Source organism: Danio aesculapii, chromosome 4 (assembly GCF_903798145.1).
Source record: "Danio aesculapii chromosome 4, fDanAes4.1, whole genome shotgun sequence".
Lineage (NCBI taxonomy): Eukaryota > Metazoa > Chordata > Actinopteri > Cypriniformes > Danionidae > Danio > Danio aesculapii.
Window position 1 is genome coordinate 49,959,736 of NC_079438.1, and position 15,800 is coordinate 49,975,535.

Here is a 15,800-nt window from a genome sequence, read left to right on the forward strand (position 1 = left end):
ACGAAAGAAAAACAGCTAAATAAAATGAATGAAACCAAACAAAATGAAACAGAACATAATGAAAAATACAAACCAAAACATCAAATGAAAGCAAAACATAAAAATGAAACAAAACAACTAAATGAAATGAATTAAACAAAACAGAACCTAAAACTAAACTAAACCAGCACCTGTAACCCTTCGTGAATGCGGTTGCCAGATGTCAGGAGTTGAAATACCCCAATCAGACATTTTCACTTTTAACCAAGATTTTGTGTTGCACCTGTTATGTATAGGTTCTATATATTTATCACATGTATTCATTTTTAGAGTTTATAGACGACAATGCTGTCCTCTATTCATTTAGACTGTACAAAAATATGGTTTGTGATTACTGTGTCATAGAAATTGAGTTTCTACATTATCTTTTTCATAATGAGCAACATGGTCCACTAAAAGAAGTCAACAGTGCTAACATATAAACTATATGACTCCTTTAAGATCCAGCAAAAATCGATTCACAGAGCAGCAATTGATGAAGAAACCTTGTGTTTAGTATGGTGCGATATAAGGGAGTGTGCATGAACTGACATGTAAAGACACACACCTCAGTGTGGTTGCCTTGTTTGCTGTAGATGGCAGACAACAAGCGGTAACATTCAATGCAGTTGCTGGTCTTTGAAATGATGCCCAGGGTCATTTTCTCTGCCTCCGTAGAGCGCCCTGCCATGGCTAAAACCTGCGCCTGTGGAGGCAACGAGATGGGAAGAGACAAACGAGTTGAAAAAAAAAGGAAGGAGGGAATGAAAGAGCAGCCAGAAGGTAACCGGAGAGGTCCTGGCCTTTGTTTTTCAAGGCGGTGATGTGAATCACAGTGAAAGGTCTGTGGAGACTCAATTAAGCTGATGCTATACGCTTTGAAATAACCGGTTTCAAAGATCAAGTCATGCCAATGCTTACAACACTGCAGTCTGAAGTAAAACCTGTTCATTTTCTCCACAGGGAAATAGATTCAAAACAGTAACTGTAAACCTTGAAAAAGGGAGATTTGAGGTTATTATTGACTGATTGTGTATGTTTTAGTTGATCTGTTTGGGTTCTTTCAATTTTTTTAGCAAAAGATTTGTTGAACAGCAGAATTCATGGTGAAATATTATATTAGCCATGATGCAGTACAGAAAATACCACCAATCTCCCATATAGAAATCACATGTATGGAAATAAATGCCAATAGTTTATGAAATACAAGTTCATATTTTGATTTTACATATATAAAATCTCAAGTACACAACATAGATTTAAAAATAATTTTAGTAATAGTAATAATATTTTTTGTCAACCATTGGAATTTCAAATATGTACATACTGTATGTGTTCAAATTTACTAGATATGTTCATATATGGCCATATAAGAACACATATATAACATTATAGATAATAAATGTGAACACATGTACATATTTGAAATCCCAATGATTTAAAAACATACTTTACCCTTTTACAAGATGTAAGACATTTGTGTCTCCAGAACGCGTCTGTAAAGTTTCAGCTTAAAGTACCCATCAGATAATTTATTATAGCCTCCAGAATATGCCCATTGTAGCTGTTTTTGTAGGCAGTGGCTTTAAATGCAAATTACCATCAGATAAACAGCAGTTAGTGACAGACTCGGGTAAAGCGGAAATACGGCTCATTAGTCAAAAATACTAAGTACGTTATTTGATGTATTTGTAGTGGAGTTCATTCAAGCCTTTCTGAAATGATGAGTCTTACACAAATGTTGTTTGGAGAACACACACACACACACACAAATACACACATTAGTGTTTGCGGACACCATGCTGCTGTGGTGATTTACTGTCTCTTTATTACAAACATGCTTTGTTTTAAAAACATTTTAAACTTATAAAATCGCAGAGAGTTGTAGCAAATATTTTAATCACAGTTTTTTTAGCTAAACAATGTTCTGTGGATATGAGTATACATGTTATTATAGAAACATGGCGCCTGTAAATCAAATCGGTGGGCGGGGATAACTGCACTCCTACGTCATGTTGCGGTGGGCCTAAAAATCACTGAGATTTGGGTCCTATTTAAACACCTTACCAAAGTTGATTTTCATCATTGGTGCAAATGGACATTTTTACACTATTTCAAAATATATGTTGCCTATATATGACAAATTTTATATGTGAAATCCAAATATGAATATGAATTGTATATATTTCCATTCATCGGATTTCCATTTTGATGAGAGAGCTGTAACAAGCAAAGTCAAACCAAAATATATAATGAGCTCCCCCCACTCGCTATATTTACAGTTTTACATTCTACAGATGTACATATGATTGTATCATTTGCATTGCATCATGTGATTGTAGTCCTTTAAAAGCCATCAAGACGTTGGCTGGCTTCTTTGGCTCGATTTGGCTAGTGGCTTACATTATACCTCTTTATTAAAGACTTTCCTATACATATGGCTAAAATAAATACTGCCAGAACCAGCACCACTAAACATTTCAAATATGTACATACTGTATCTGTTCAAATATACTAGATACGCTAATATATGGCCATATATAAACACATATATAACATTATAGGTAATAAATGTAAACATATATGTACATATTTGAAATTACAATGGTTGAAAAAAATATGAAATGGATATTTTTTTAAATATATAAATTTTGCCTATATATGACAGGGGTGCTTAACCCTGTTCCTGGAGATCTACCATCATGCAGATTTCAGTTGCAACCCATATTAAACACACCTGGCTGTAATTATCAAGTGCTGCTTCAGGTCTCAATTAATTGGTTCAGGTGTGTTTGATTAGAGTTGGAGCTGAACTGTGCAGGAATGTAGATCTCCAGGAACAGGGTTGAGCACCACTAATACATGACATATATAGGCAGCACTGCTACATATGACATATACTGCCAGAACCAGCATCACTAATAAAAAAAAATAATTGGATGCACTGTTATGAAAACATTAAACATAACCGGCTAAACTGGAAAAAGGTTGAGATAGGAAGTGATGGCATGTTTTTTTAGGCTAAAGTGTGACTGTAATCTCACCAGGGCGAGCCAGATATCTGTGCTGTCAGGCTGCAGTGTGGACGCCTCTTTATAAACCTCCAGAGCCTCCTCATATCTCCCTGTGTTGTAGTATAAAGCACCCAGAGGAGTCAGGATATCCACTTTACGGACCACTTGGAGGGCCCTGTGTGAGACACACACACACACATGCACACCTGTGATTTAGTTCACAGGTGTGTAAGCTGGATACACTGTATAGACTATTCGGTTTCATCTGATCTCGTTTTACCTTTTGTACCACAGCTCCGCCTCTTTATTATCATTGGATGAGCGAAGAAGACGGCCCAGGTTCACCATGGCGACATAATGAGCTGGCTTGAGACGCACAGCTTCCTGGTAATGAAAGGCTGCACGATCCCCACGACCTAAAACGGGAATAGATGATATTAAGCATGCAATATAACATGCATGTGTGACATATATATATATATATATAGCAATCACTAGAGATTTGGGGAGTAACATCTAGGAATGCCCTGGAAATCATGTCTATGCCATTATACCCATACTGAAATCTTATATGTGGCAATATATGCAAATGATCTATTGGACATACGATTTCACATTTGGATTTCACATATATAAATGTATGTAACATATATTTCAAAACATTGCATATATTTAACATACATTTATACAACAGTTCTGACTGGTTCTTGAATCTGATTGGCTGATAGCCGTCCGATATTAACCCTTGACCTTTGTGTATTACTCCACCCACATACAGCAACAAGCAGAGGACACTCTACAGTTTGACAAATATTGCTGCTGTTGGACAACATAATGTACTTTTGAGGCTATTTTAGTCTAGAATGCAGTTGTTTAGATTGCAACTATGCAGTTAATTCATAAGGATAGTGGCTATTTTAAAATATTTATAATTTCTGAGAGACATTGCGTCGGCAGCCATTAGCTTGTCTTTGAGCAAAGACGGTTGACGATGTTCATCCACAAGATGGCGACAGAGACCGCATAATAAGCCCTAAGAGAAAAACAGCGTAATTTCAAACTACAGCTGATCAAATCATTATTAAACAGGTAAATGACTTCCTAATGCTGTGTTCACGCCAGCCGTGGTATGTGCGGATAAATTGCGATATTCGCGTATAAATAGACGCGTAAACATTTTGAGTTTACTCGCTTCATATCCGAATCATCCGCATGACAAATTCATTTCACACCAGATGCAGATTCACATCATGGGTGGGGCTTCTGTGTGCTCGGTGACTCTAGCTTCTTCGCTAGATGGATTTTATTGAGAGAATAACTGTGTTTATGTGCTTTAGCAAGACTGAAAAACAGCGTCGATATATTTAGAGCTGTCCCTGAATGCACTAGATCCATTCAGAAGTGCACCCAGCTCTGTGAGCTCATAAACTCACTAAATTACGCGAGAGAATCATTTAAATACTAGCTCTAAAGTGACGTTAGAGAATGAGCGACGGTTTCTGCTGTTCTGACGTCAGCTGCAGATGTGAAGGAATGGCAGAAGAAAGTAGTTTCTTTTACAAAAAGTTTCTCTCAGTGTTTGATTTTCTTTTTTATACACACGATTATGTTGTATAAACGCAATATCACACTCGTAGCAGTGCGATGTGGCTGTATATCATCACTGTTGGGACACTAAGGCACTCTGCCTGTGGTCTCTTGCCTATGCACGCCTCCCACCAGTGCCAATATACAGCCACATTGCATTGCTACTCATGTAATATTGCTCATATATTTATATATACATACAAATAAGTACATATATGTTCAAATATATTATATATGACCAAATACATAAAATTATAGCTAATATAATTGAACATATATGTACATTACACAATATCAATTCCAATTGTTGAAGACATTTTTTGTGCAATTTGTATATTTTATATATTTGAAATCCAAATATGAAATTGTATGTGATATGTAATTTGCATATATTGCCATATTTCAGATTTTTATGTGGGATCTGGCGAATTGTACCTGTCTCTTACCTCTGTTTATATTCTATACTATATAACACCACACACTTATACACACGTAACATTAAAAAACTGAACATGATGCAATACCCCATTAAAGTCACAGCCAAAATGTTTTTATTAGAAGTTAAACTCTAAGTGATCGTTGATTTACCCGTGTCCACCAGGAACACGCCATAGTTGTTATGGAGGTCAGAACTGTCAGGACAGTTCTCAATACCCTTGGTATAAATCTCATTTGCTTCTTTTGAGTGTCCCTACACAAAAACACAGGGTAAAAATCAGTGTATGAGGCTATGTGGTGTCTAATGACAAGCAAAGAATCACTTCACACAAGTGTCATTTATCGAAACAAGAACAGAGAGCAAGACCTGGTCAGCATATAGAGAGGCGAGACTGGAGTACGCATCTGCGAAATGAGGACCAAACCGAATCGATTCTTTCAGCATCCGCTCCGCCTCTTCCTCTTTTCCCTGAGACCTGCAAAACAACATCACCATCATCCTCTTCCTCATACTGTACATGGGTAGCCGACAAATAGGCAGTAAAATGAATTTTGGTAAACCACCATTTTTCCAAATATTAGTTACATTTATGTAGTTTGAAATCTGATGTTTGGGAAAATATAAGTGGTCACTAACTTTATTAATTCTTTTATTGAACTGAATCACAAAAATTTCCAATAGACCATGCCATTGGCCCATGAGCATTTCCTGCTTGTTGTCAAACTATTTCATAACTGTATCAAGGGGCAATTCAATCATAGCTTAAGTGTAAAACAACTAACATGACAAATTTGTGGACCTTTTTGGATTCTCAGAAGCTATAGAAATTATAAATTTAATATAGGAAATACATTAGGACCATTGTTATCGTTTACATCCCTCAAAATGGTCTATAGTGTAACATTGAGGAAAAACAACTCTGAATAATATACAAAGAGTTTAAGAGCAATTTATCTTCATTGTTGGAGACATATCTTCATACACTGGTATTTACATTTTTAATTAAATTATGAATAATATTTTACTTCTGAGGCTTGTAAATTATCAATAAATAGGGGACAACAAAATTTAACCTTTTTTAGTGGTTACGAAAAAGTTAAAATTGGGAAAATAAATAAATAAATCGGAGACAAAAACTCAACATTGGGCTTCAGTCATGTCATCTTGAATGGGATCCTTAGACTAATTAAAGTTTTCAATGGAAATGGCCGATTTAAAATTCACATATACTGTAGTGTCACATCAGAGTTTTGTGTGACAGAATGTATCAATGTGTTATGTTTATAGAAATATTTGGATTTAAAAATGTACTGAAATAGCCACTTGTGTAATTAGGCATTTACATTGCACTCACATTTAGCAGATGATTTTGTCTGAAGTGACTTACAATGGGGTACATGCACTGCTAGTGTTTCTTCCCATATCAATAAGCTTCCAGTGAATGGTCAATGTGACTTTTTAAAATTTTATACGGTTCCTTTTACAGCATCAATGTTGTAATGTAATTAAACTATGATCAGTTAAATAAACAGCATTTATTTAGTTGTTGAAGCGTAAACTGAGATGAAAAGCTGTTTACACGCACGTGCCCGTCAGGATCAGCAGGCGAGCACAGCAACACTATTGAAAATACTAGAGTAAAATAAATGTTCATATTTTAAAGACATGGCACGGGGAAAAATGGAAATTAATGTTCAATCTTGTACAATCTGAGACCCACTTTTTATCGTATATTTATCAGGCAGTGAAGATCATTGATTTTTAAAGAAAACAGACCTTAAACGTGCTGATTTTGTAACTGTGCACAGTTCACCGGAAACGCTTGACCTAGGATACTGCAAAATTAGAAGTCCTTCTGCATAATTCTGCATATACCCTATTGAAGAGGCATTCAGCAATTCAATAAGTAGAGGCAATAAACCCAAGAAATTCAAATTATACAAGGGATCTGTTTGTGCTCAGAGATTTAAGTACTTGGTTTAAAAAACATTTAGAGAGAAAAGAGTATTTCTACAGGTGGTTTGTCAAGCCCACTCACCTGTGTGAAGCACACTTCATAAATGCACAGTGCTTTTATTTTTAAAGGCATTTGTAAAAGACCTGAGGTATTTGTTAAAGATTAAACAATTTCCTTTTTAATGTTTAAGAGCTGTACTTTATTGGACTATGCTTGAGACAGTCAAACAATTGGACAGTTTTGAGATTTGGCTTAAAAAAATTAAACAGTTTATAGATATAAACTTATAATACAGTAATAACACAGCCGATCTTAAACCAAGAGGTCCATAGGAAAACATGTTTAACCATTTACTCCATTTTTAATGATGAAAATACTCATTGATGAATATACTAATAAAATGCAATGTCGTGTAAAAACACACACAAACACACACACACACATAGAGGCTGAGTCTTAAATCTAAAGCAATGGCATGAAAATAAATTCTATGAACCACTACATCACACAATATTTTTCATTCGTTCCACCACTGAGACATGCTTGGGTGTCTGCCAGCCTTGCGCACAGAAGCAGAGTGTTATCAGATTCAGAAACTTCAGTGATATTGTGGTAGAGAGTGTGTGCGTTTTACTTGAGGAGGTTTCCCAGGTTGAAGAGGGCTCTGTTGTGTTGAGGGTTAATGTCCAGCGCTCTCCTGTAATAAACCTCAGCCTCCTCCGCCTGGTGAGTCAATGTGCCGAGATTATTCAGAGCACTGGCATGGCGAGGGTACAGCCTACACAAACATAGAGGAGGTTATTAGGATTTACAGAAGGATTAGGATTAGGATAACAAACAACAACAAAAAAATAACAACAGCCTAAAAAAATACAATGCAATAACAACAACAAACATAAAAAATGCTGATTTATTTTTTACATATAATATTAATCATTATCAAAGAATTATAAAAATAAATATTAATATTGGACACACTTTATTTTAAGGTATACAATTCTCGCTACAACGAAAATAAATAATCATTGGATTTACAATTTTTTTTAAGGTAAACCATTTATAGGCTGAACTTAAGCAAAAAAAATGGGTTGAACATTACTAAATTTAATTTGTTTGTTTAAATTCAGCCCAAATAAATAGTTTTCAACCACTTTAAACCTTAAAAAATTAAGTAAATCCAATCAATTATTATTTTCAGTGTATTAACATACCATTAAATATGACTTTTAGCTCAATAAACTGCTAATTAAATGCTTATTGATAGTGATTAGGGTAGTAGTTTGGATTAGGTATTGGGTACGGATGTAGAATGAGATTCTGCAGAAGATGTACTTATTAATTAGTAATAAAGCGCCAATATATTAATATTAGGCATGCAATAAACCACTAGATAATAGTGAAAATTGGTCCATATACTAGTGTTACCTTAATATTTTAATCAAGAATTATAATTAGGGTTCTTATTATGTTTAAAGAAAACAAGGTGTTGAGTTTTTTAAATATTTTGTTTAGCATCTTATGCAGGCATTTATACCTGAGGGCTGTTTTATAGTGGTAAATGGCTTCTTGGTTTCTCCCTCTGTCCTTCAGGAAATTGGCATAGTTGTAATGAACTTTAGCATTGTGAGGTAACGTCTGAATGCCAGACCTTGATGGAGGGAGAAGGAAACGGTAAAGAAAATAGAAAGAAAACTTTTTGTATTCACCATTTTAAGACAAGACACTGCAGGCAAAACTTATGCAACAGTCAATTGGCTGTTCGTAAAATGTCTAAACATCCAAAATACACAAAATTCATCTGTCAGAAATGATACATTTTTCTTTGTTTATTTCAATTACATTTATATATTAGATTTTTTTTCATTAAAATAATTAATTTCCTCCTGAAATTAACCACAAGTTTTCATCAGTACTTGCAAACACCAAACTTCGCAGATTTGAAAACAAAATAAAATAACTCTGCTGTATGAATAACTTAATTTATTGTTAGAGACAGTAAATCCTCTCTGTAAATACCCTTGTCTCTAATATGTAAAATAATTAACCTGACTTTATTCTATATATTCAGATTTTTATGTTAAAAATGTATGCAAATTAGTGCATTTTAAAAACTTGCATTCGAAAAACAAATTGGAAATTCTTAATGTAATCATTTTGCTTTGGAGGTCTATTACAATAGATTTACATCAATCCAACTTAAAAACCACTTCTAATATATCTGAAACAGTTCATTCAAAGATCGGCTCTCTCTACACTCCGCCTTTACAAAAGCCTACTCTGCTCTGATTGGTCAGATCAAAGCCCAGTCTGTTGTGACTGGTCTACCACCTACATTATGTGTTACGATTATCAGCTGGAGTGCCCATTAAACTCATTTAAGAGCACTCCAGCTTATCTGTACGCTTTCTGTTATTTACATGGACTATGACTACCTTGAGGCTTTGCATCAATCAACACACGCTACAGCTGTAAACAATCTGGACTGACACTCGCACACAGCTGACATAATTTACACTTATTATACTCCCTATATAAACTCCGTTCTCATGCGTACCTATTGCTGAGTCTCAATATAGGCGATCACCCAGGGGCGATATAGGCATCTTGCTGGGGGCGGCAACTCAATCGGCGGCATAATCGTAACCAAGAGCGCCAGTTCAGTACTGCAGAGTCTTGTTACTGTTTGCTTATTATATAGCCCTAACCCTAACCCTCATAGGTAACATGGACATTTTTAATTGTCAAAAGACCCCGTTAAGTAGGATTTTAAAACATTTTGATTTACAGGGACATGATCTGTGTCCTTATAAACCACCTTAACTACAACTTAGTCATACCCATGCCATTATAGACCATTTTGAGGGATGTAAACAAAAACAATGGTCCCAGTGTATTTCCTGTTTTACATTTTTAATTTCTATAGCCTCCGAGAATCATAAATAATGATAAATTATGTTACGATAGCTGTTTTAACATTAAACTACGATTAAATTTCCTCTTGTTACAGTTATGAAATTGTTTGATAACAAGCAGGAAATATTCATGACCACATTGAAAGGGTCTATACAACTTCATGTCTCTGTAAACTACATGAACCTGTACACACACACATGCACACACCTGAACAGGGCTTCTCTGGAGAGCCAGATCTCATTCTGTTGGACGGTTTTCCAGGAAAAAAGGAGGAGGACAACCAGCATGGACACGGTCAGAGCAGCTGCTCCCCACCGACTGACCACCGAATACAGTCTGTTCAGCCCGTGGACCACCAGAATACAGTAGCCCATACTGAATACACACACAAAGACAGCGCTGTTATGGATAAGTCCTTTGTAATGTGAGCATTGCTGCACAGATGGAGGAACTCAAGTAGATTTGAAAAGGCCTTTGTATATATTCTACAGGTAATGTAGTGTGGAAAATACTGTAGCAGGAAAATTTAAGCTACAATGCTTTTTACAAACAGCTAAAGAACTCATTTAGACGCCTAAAGATGGTTATAGCCAAATGGGTAAATGTAAATTGCAGTACATACATGCTCATTAGGATTTACATGCAGATATGAAACATTTCCTAAGGGCAGACAGTGAACTCTCGTGAAAAACACTGGGTGCCCTTAGAATATTATGCATATTTTCAAAGATGTGATCAAAAATTCAGATTACGACTGGCAACATATGACTCTTATGTAAGTATCTTGAATATCATTCATGCATGCACTAATGCTACGTGACTGACTTTTAATAGGGAATGGAGAAGTGTAGGAGAAATTTTCCACCATAAATTCAGGAGTTGAAATAATAATTATGACACACATGATCATAAACTTGGGGAAATATCTATTGAAAATATTACTAAATAATATTTATTTGGATACAATATTAAATAATATACAGAATGCTGATAATATTTTTGATGAACAATAAAATTACTGAAAACAATATAAAAATAATGTACATTTGTACATTTATCTCATATACACATACATATATACTCATATACACATACATACTATATATATATATATATATATATATATATATATATTTAAGCTACTGAAAATATTCCTCAGAGATTTTGGTCCATATCGACATGATAGCATCAAGCAGTTGTTGCAGATTTGTCGGCTGCACATCCATGATGGGAATCTAACGTTCCACCACATCCCAAAGGTGCAATTGACTAGAGCGAAATCATCGTCATGTTCAAGAAACCAGTCTGAGATGATTCGCGTTTTATCACATGGTGCGTTGTACTGCTGGGTAAACTGTGTTCATAAAGTGATGCACATACTCCGGTAGGCTGTGGGGTTGACACAAATCTCAATCGGTACTAAGTGTGCCAAAAATATATCCGCCACACCATTACACCACCATCGAAACAAGGCAGGATGGATCCATGTTTTCATGTTGTTGACGCCAAATTCTGACCCCACCATCCAAAAGTCGCAACAGAAATTGAGACTCATCAGACCAGGCAACGTTTTTCCAGTCTTCTATTGTCCAATTTTGGTGAGCTTGTGCCAATTGTAGTCTCAGTTTTCTGTTCTAAGCTGACAGGAGTGGCACCTGGTGTGGTCTTCTGCTGCTGTAGCCCATCCGCATTATGGTTGGATGTGTTTAGAGATGCTCTTCTGCATACCTCAGTTGTAACGAGTGTTTATTTGAGTTACTGTTGCCTTTCTACATGCTCGGACCAGTCTGGCACCAGCAAGGCATAACGAGCAGTTGGACAGGTGTACCTAAATGTACCTGTATATATATATATATATATATATATATATATATATATATATATATATATGTGTGTGTGTGTATATATATATATATATATATATATATATATATATATATATATATATATATATACACACACACACACACACACTTTTTTTGTACAAAATTTATCAGTATGTCAACTAATAATAATGACATTATTGTGTGATTTCAAAAAAATTATAACTTCATAGATTTTTTTCAATTAACAATGACCTATTATTTTTGACCAATTGGTATGGCTAAAGTTCAAATTTACAGAACACAAAAAAATGCAAGAATTCTGTAATTGTTATATATATATATATATATATATATATATATATATATATATATATATATATATATATATATATATATATATATATATATATATTAGTATGATAACGTTAATATTGGTAATATAATGAAGTTTTGGTCCATAATATATTATCCACCATGTAAATATAGCATTTTTAAACTGCATTGCAAGCACAATCACAAAATAACATTTTAACACTACGCACTCCACCACATCTGTGAATTATATTTGTCAACTTGAGAAGGACAAAACACCCTTCAATCGTTTATCAGCAGGAAAGGGACTGGATCATATCCCACGTTTATCTTCAGACACAGAGGAAAAGGTCAGAAACGGCTGAAGTTAAACACAATACCATCAACTTCCCACACAGACAATATTACAGTCCATAACAGTAATAATAAGAATAAAAAAATTGAAGGAAGAAGCGAGTTATATCAAATGACAAATTCTCTGGGAATATTTGGTTCATGCTTTGTGTTACTTATTCAGCGCTCGGGTGTTTTTGTGGCTTCATTTCCAATCTTATTTTCAGTCTCAGTGTTTCTGCTTTCACTTTCTGTCTTTCTCACAGGAAACATAAATTTGGAAGGTGACTCCTTTCTTTCCCTGTCAACACACACACACATGCACAAACACATTTCTGAAAATTCACTGTTCAAATCAGTATTTTTTGTCTTGTAACCTGAAGATACACCAGTTGAGCTACATTTTTACTGAAGAGAATGTGTGTGTGCTTGCCTAGGCAAAACTTCATCCACAATGCTAAGGCGTTGTTTGTCTGGTTGCTAAAATATGCAGTGTCTTTTTTGGGGGATGATATTTTGGAATCATAACACAGTTGAGGACGTTTCTTCTGAATATGTCAACAGGAGAGTTTTATGTATTTTACCTAGAATAGGCAAAAATAAAACTTAAATAGCCTGAAATATAAACTCACCAGTTTGCAATGTGTCTCTGTCTACAGTAAATGATTCATACTTTGATTTAATCAATGTTACTACATCCTTTTCATTGAAGCATTATAGAAATCTTCCCCTACAAGACCTGATGGTACCTGTTGCATAGCTGGTGCAGGGCAATCTTTAATACAAATATCATGTTTCACCTCAAATCTAAAGAGTGAACTCTGTTGGGACAAGCTTAAATGCTAGCTTCGGAAACCTTTCCTCAATGTTTGAAAGCTCTGCTTTTTGTTTGAGCTTAGGGGAAAGTGGAAAAACATATATATTTTGCACAATTTTTCTATTTTTTTATAATATTGCTAGCACGATTTAGCTTGTTGCTACCATGTTTCTAGCACATTTTATTTCATGCTTTAGCACAAAAATTATATTTAACTATGCCCACCTTGTTGTTAGCATGTTAAACATGTTTCCTAGCATGAATTAGCATCTTACTTGCACTGGTCTAGCATGTTTTAATGTTTACTAGCATTAATTACTATCTTACTGGCAAGTTTCTAGCAAGTTTTAATCTTTGCAAGCATGAATTAGCATATTACTGGCTACATTCTAGCATGTTTTAATGTTTGTTAGCATGAATTTGCATCTTACTGGCAAGGTTCTAGCATGTTTTAATGTTTGCTAGCATGAATTTGGATCTTACTGGCATGGTTCTAGCATGTTTTAATGTTTGCACGCATGAATTTGCATCATACTGGCAAGTTTATAGCATGTTTAAATGTTTGCTAGCATGAATTTGCATCTTACTGGCAAGATTCTAGCATGTTTTAATGTTTGCTAGCATGAATTAGCAGCTTACTGGCATGGTTCTAGCATGTTTTAATGTTTGCTAGCATGAATTAGCATCTTACTGGCATGGTTCAAGCATGTTTTAACACTATGCTGGCCAGTTTCTAAAATAACATGTTGCTAACATGTTTATAAAACATTTAAAATGTTTCTTATCATCCTGCTGATGTGACTTTAACAATACGCAAGCATGTTTTGCATAAAATAAATAGTCCTCTGCCCTGCAGAGATACGCAGTAAGGCTTCTTTTTTTGTAAACTAAAATATTACATAAACCTAACAAAAAACAAATCCTTTCCTCAATGTTTGAAACCTTTGCTGTATGTTTAAGCTTAGGGTGAAGTGAAAAAACACATATATTGTTCGCACGGTTTATCTTTTATGACATTTCTAGCATGATTTAGCTTGTTGCTACCATGTTTTTAGCTCAGAGTTAACATGCTTTAACATAGTGCTAACAAGAATTAGGGAGCTAACCAGCATTGCTTTTAGCATGTTTTACATGTTTGCTAGCATGAATTAACAGCTTACTGGCAAGGTTCTAGCATGTTTTAATGTTTGCTAGCATGAATCAGCGTCTCTCTGGCAAAATAATCTGTATAATGGCAGTCAAAGTCATCTTTTACTTGTATTACTTGTATTACAATCACAAGTGCAAGACAATATAAGTGTTATAGTACGAATTGATTGAACATTCCATTACAATTTACATAAAACACAATTTGAAGATAAAACAGATGCATATTGCGCCTTTTATGAGAATTATCTGAAAAATGCTCTTAATCCTCACAAAATAATAATCATAAATCTAATAGGATCTAACATAATGCACTTCTCTATGTATTTCAGTGTAAGACGGCATATTTTCATGTGGTTAACCGGAGTACAACTGATAATAAAGATGCTCACAATATGTTTTTCCTCCAAAGAGACAAATAAAGTGAATCTGGAGTCTGCGAGTCCCTCACATTCCTCTCATAGCTCTGCACTGACGCTGTGTAAGTGTGTATAAATGGTTTGGCCTCCGAGCTGCAGTGCCGCCCTCATGTGTCTGATTACCACTGCTGTTCGGCTCCAACAAAGACAGCGCTACTAATATTTACCCAGCATGCGCGGAGAACAGCCACCTAAATGCCAAGATAAGTGCTCATCTGATCCAAACACAGCCCATTAAATTCCCTGAGCACAAACCGCTCATTACTCATAACTAAGTGTACTCAGGGATGTAATGCGGTGTGTACTTGCACTCATGTGTGTGTATTGGGGCATCTGTCGGGTCACTGCTACACCCCGCCACTAATAAGATAATTTCTGAACAATCTCTATTAAACGCCTCACCTCGTTGTTCAAATTTCGGTTTAATCGTGTAAGCGCAAAACACACATGAGGCATGCACTTTTATAACAGATCAGTGGTGCATTATGGAAGCAGGGCTAAAGACAGATTATGCAGTGTTATCAGTGGTTTGTGTAACCCAAATCGGGGCAAAAGAGAGAGAAAAATGGGGGTTAAATTTATAAGGCAGAGCGAGGAATCTGAAAAAGGAACATTTTCTCTGGCTGTCGCAATATATTTTTACAGTCACGCACGCACACACACACACGCACACACAGACACACACACACGAACCTGGGCATGTAGAGAACTCTTTCCGCCACCACAAATCCCACACGGAAGAACAGATTACTGGCTGGGATGAAGGGAAAGACCAGGAACAGCAGGCCCACCAACACCTCCTTCCCTTTCATCTTCTGCACAAGGAGAGATAGAGAGAGGAAAAGAGAGAGAGGGAGAAAAAAGAGAGACAGATAAAGAGAGAAAGCAGAGGCTGTTTGCTGTTAGAGAAACAAGGATAAAAAAAACCCAGAGTTTGCTACATGTCTACGCAGTACCTGCAGCTACAGTTATATTTTAGAAGTGTAATGGCATTGTTAAGGTGTTGCTAAGGTATTCTG

The 15,800-nt window shown here is 35.4% G+C and overlaps 1 protein-coding gene across 1 annotated transcript in view; it reads right to left on the reverse strand.

Moving 5' to 3' along the window:
* tmtc1 (transmembrane O-mannosyltransferase targeting cadherins 1) overlaps window positions 1–15,800 on the reverse strand; it is a 69,278-nt gene that overhangs the window by 8,055 nt on the left and 45,423 nt on the right. Inside the window, exons 9-17 of the mRNA XM_056455978.1 lie at window positions 15,475–15,596; window positions 10,136–10,303; window positions 8,550–8,663; window positions 7,650–7,793; window positions 5,425–5,533; window positions 5,208–5,310; window positions 3,313–3,448; window positions 3,063–3,207; window positions 587–724 (exon numbers count right to left, since the gene is read on the reverse strand). Coding sequence (XP_056311953.1) covers window positions 587–724; window positions 3,063–3,207; window positions 3,313–3,448; window positions 5,208–5,310; window positions 5,425–5,533; window positions 7,650–7,793; window positions 8,550–8,663; window positions 10,136–10,303; window positions 15,475–15,596 — 1,179 coding nt within the window. The remainder of the gene's footprint in view (window positions 1–586; window positions 725–3,062; window positions 3,208–3,312; window positions 3,449–5,207; window positions 5,311–5,424; window positions 5,534–7,649; window positions 7,794–8,549; window positions 8,664–10,135; window positions 10,304–15,474; window positions 15,597–15,800) is intronic.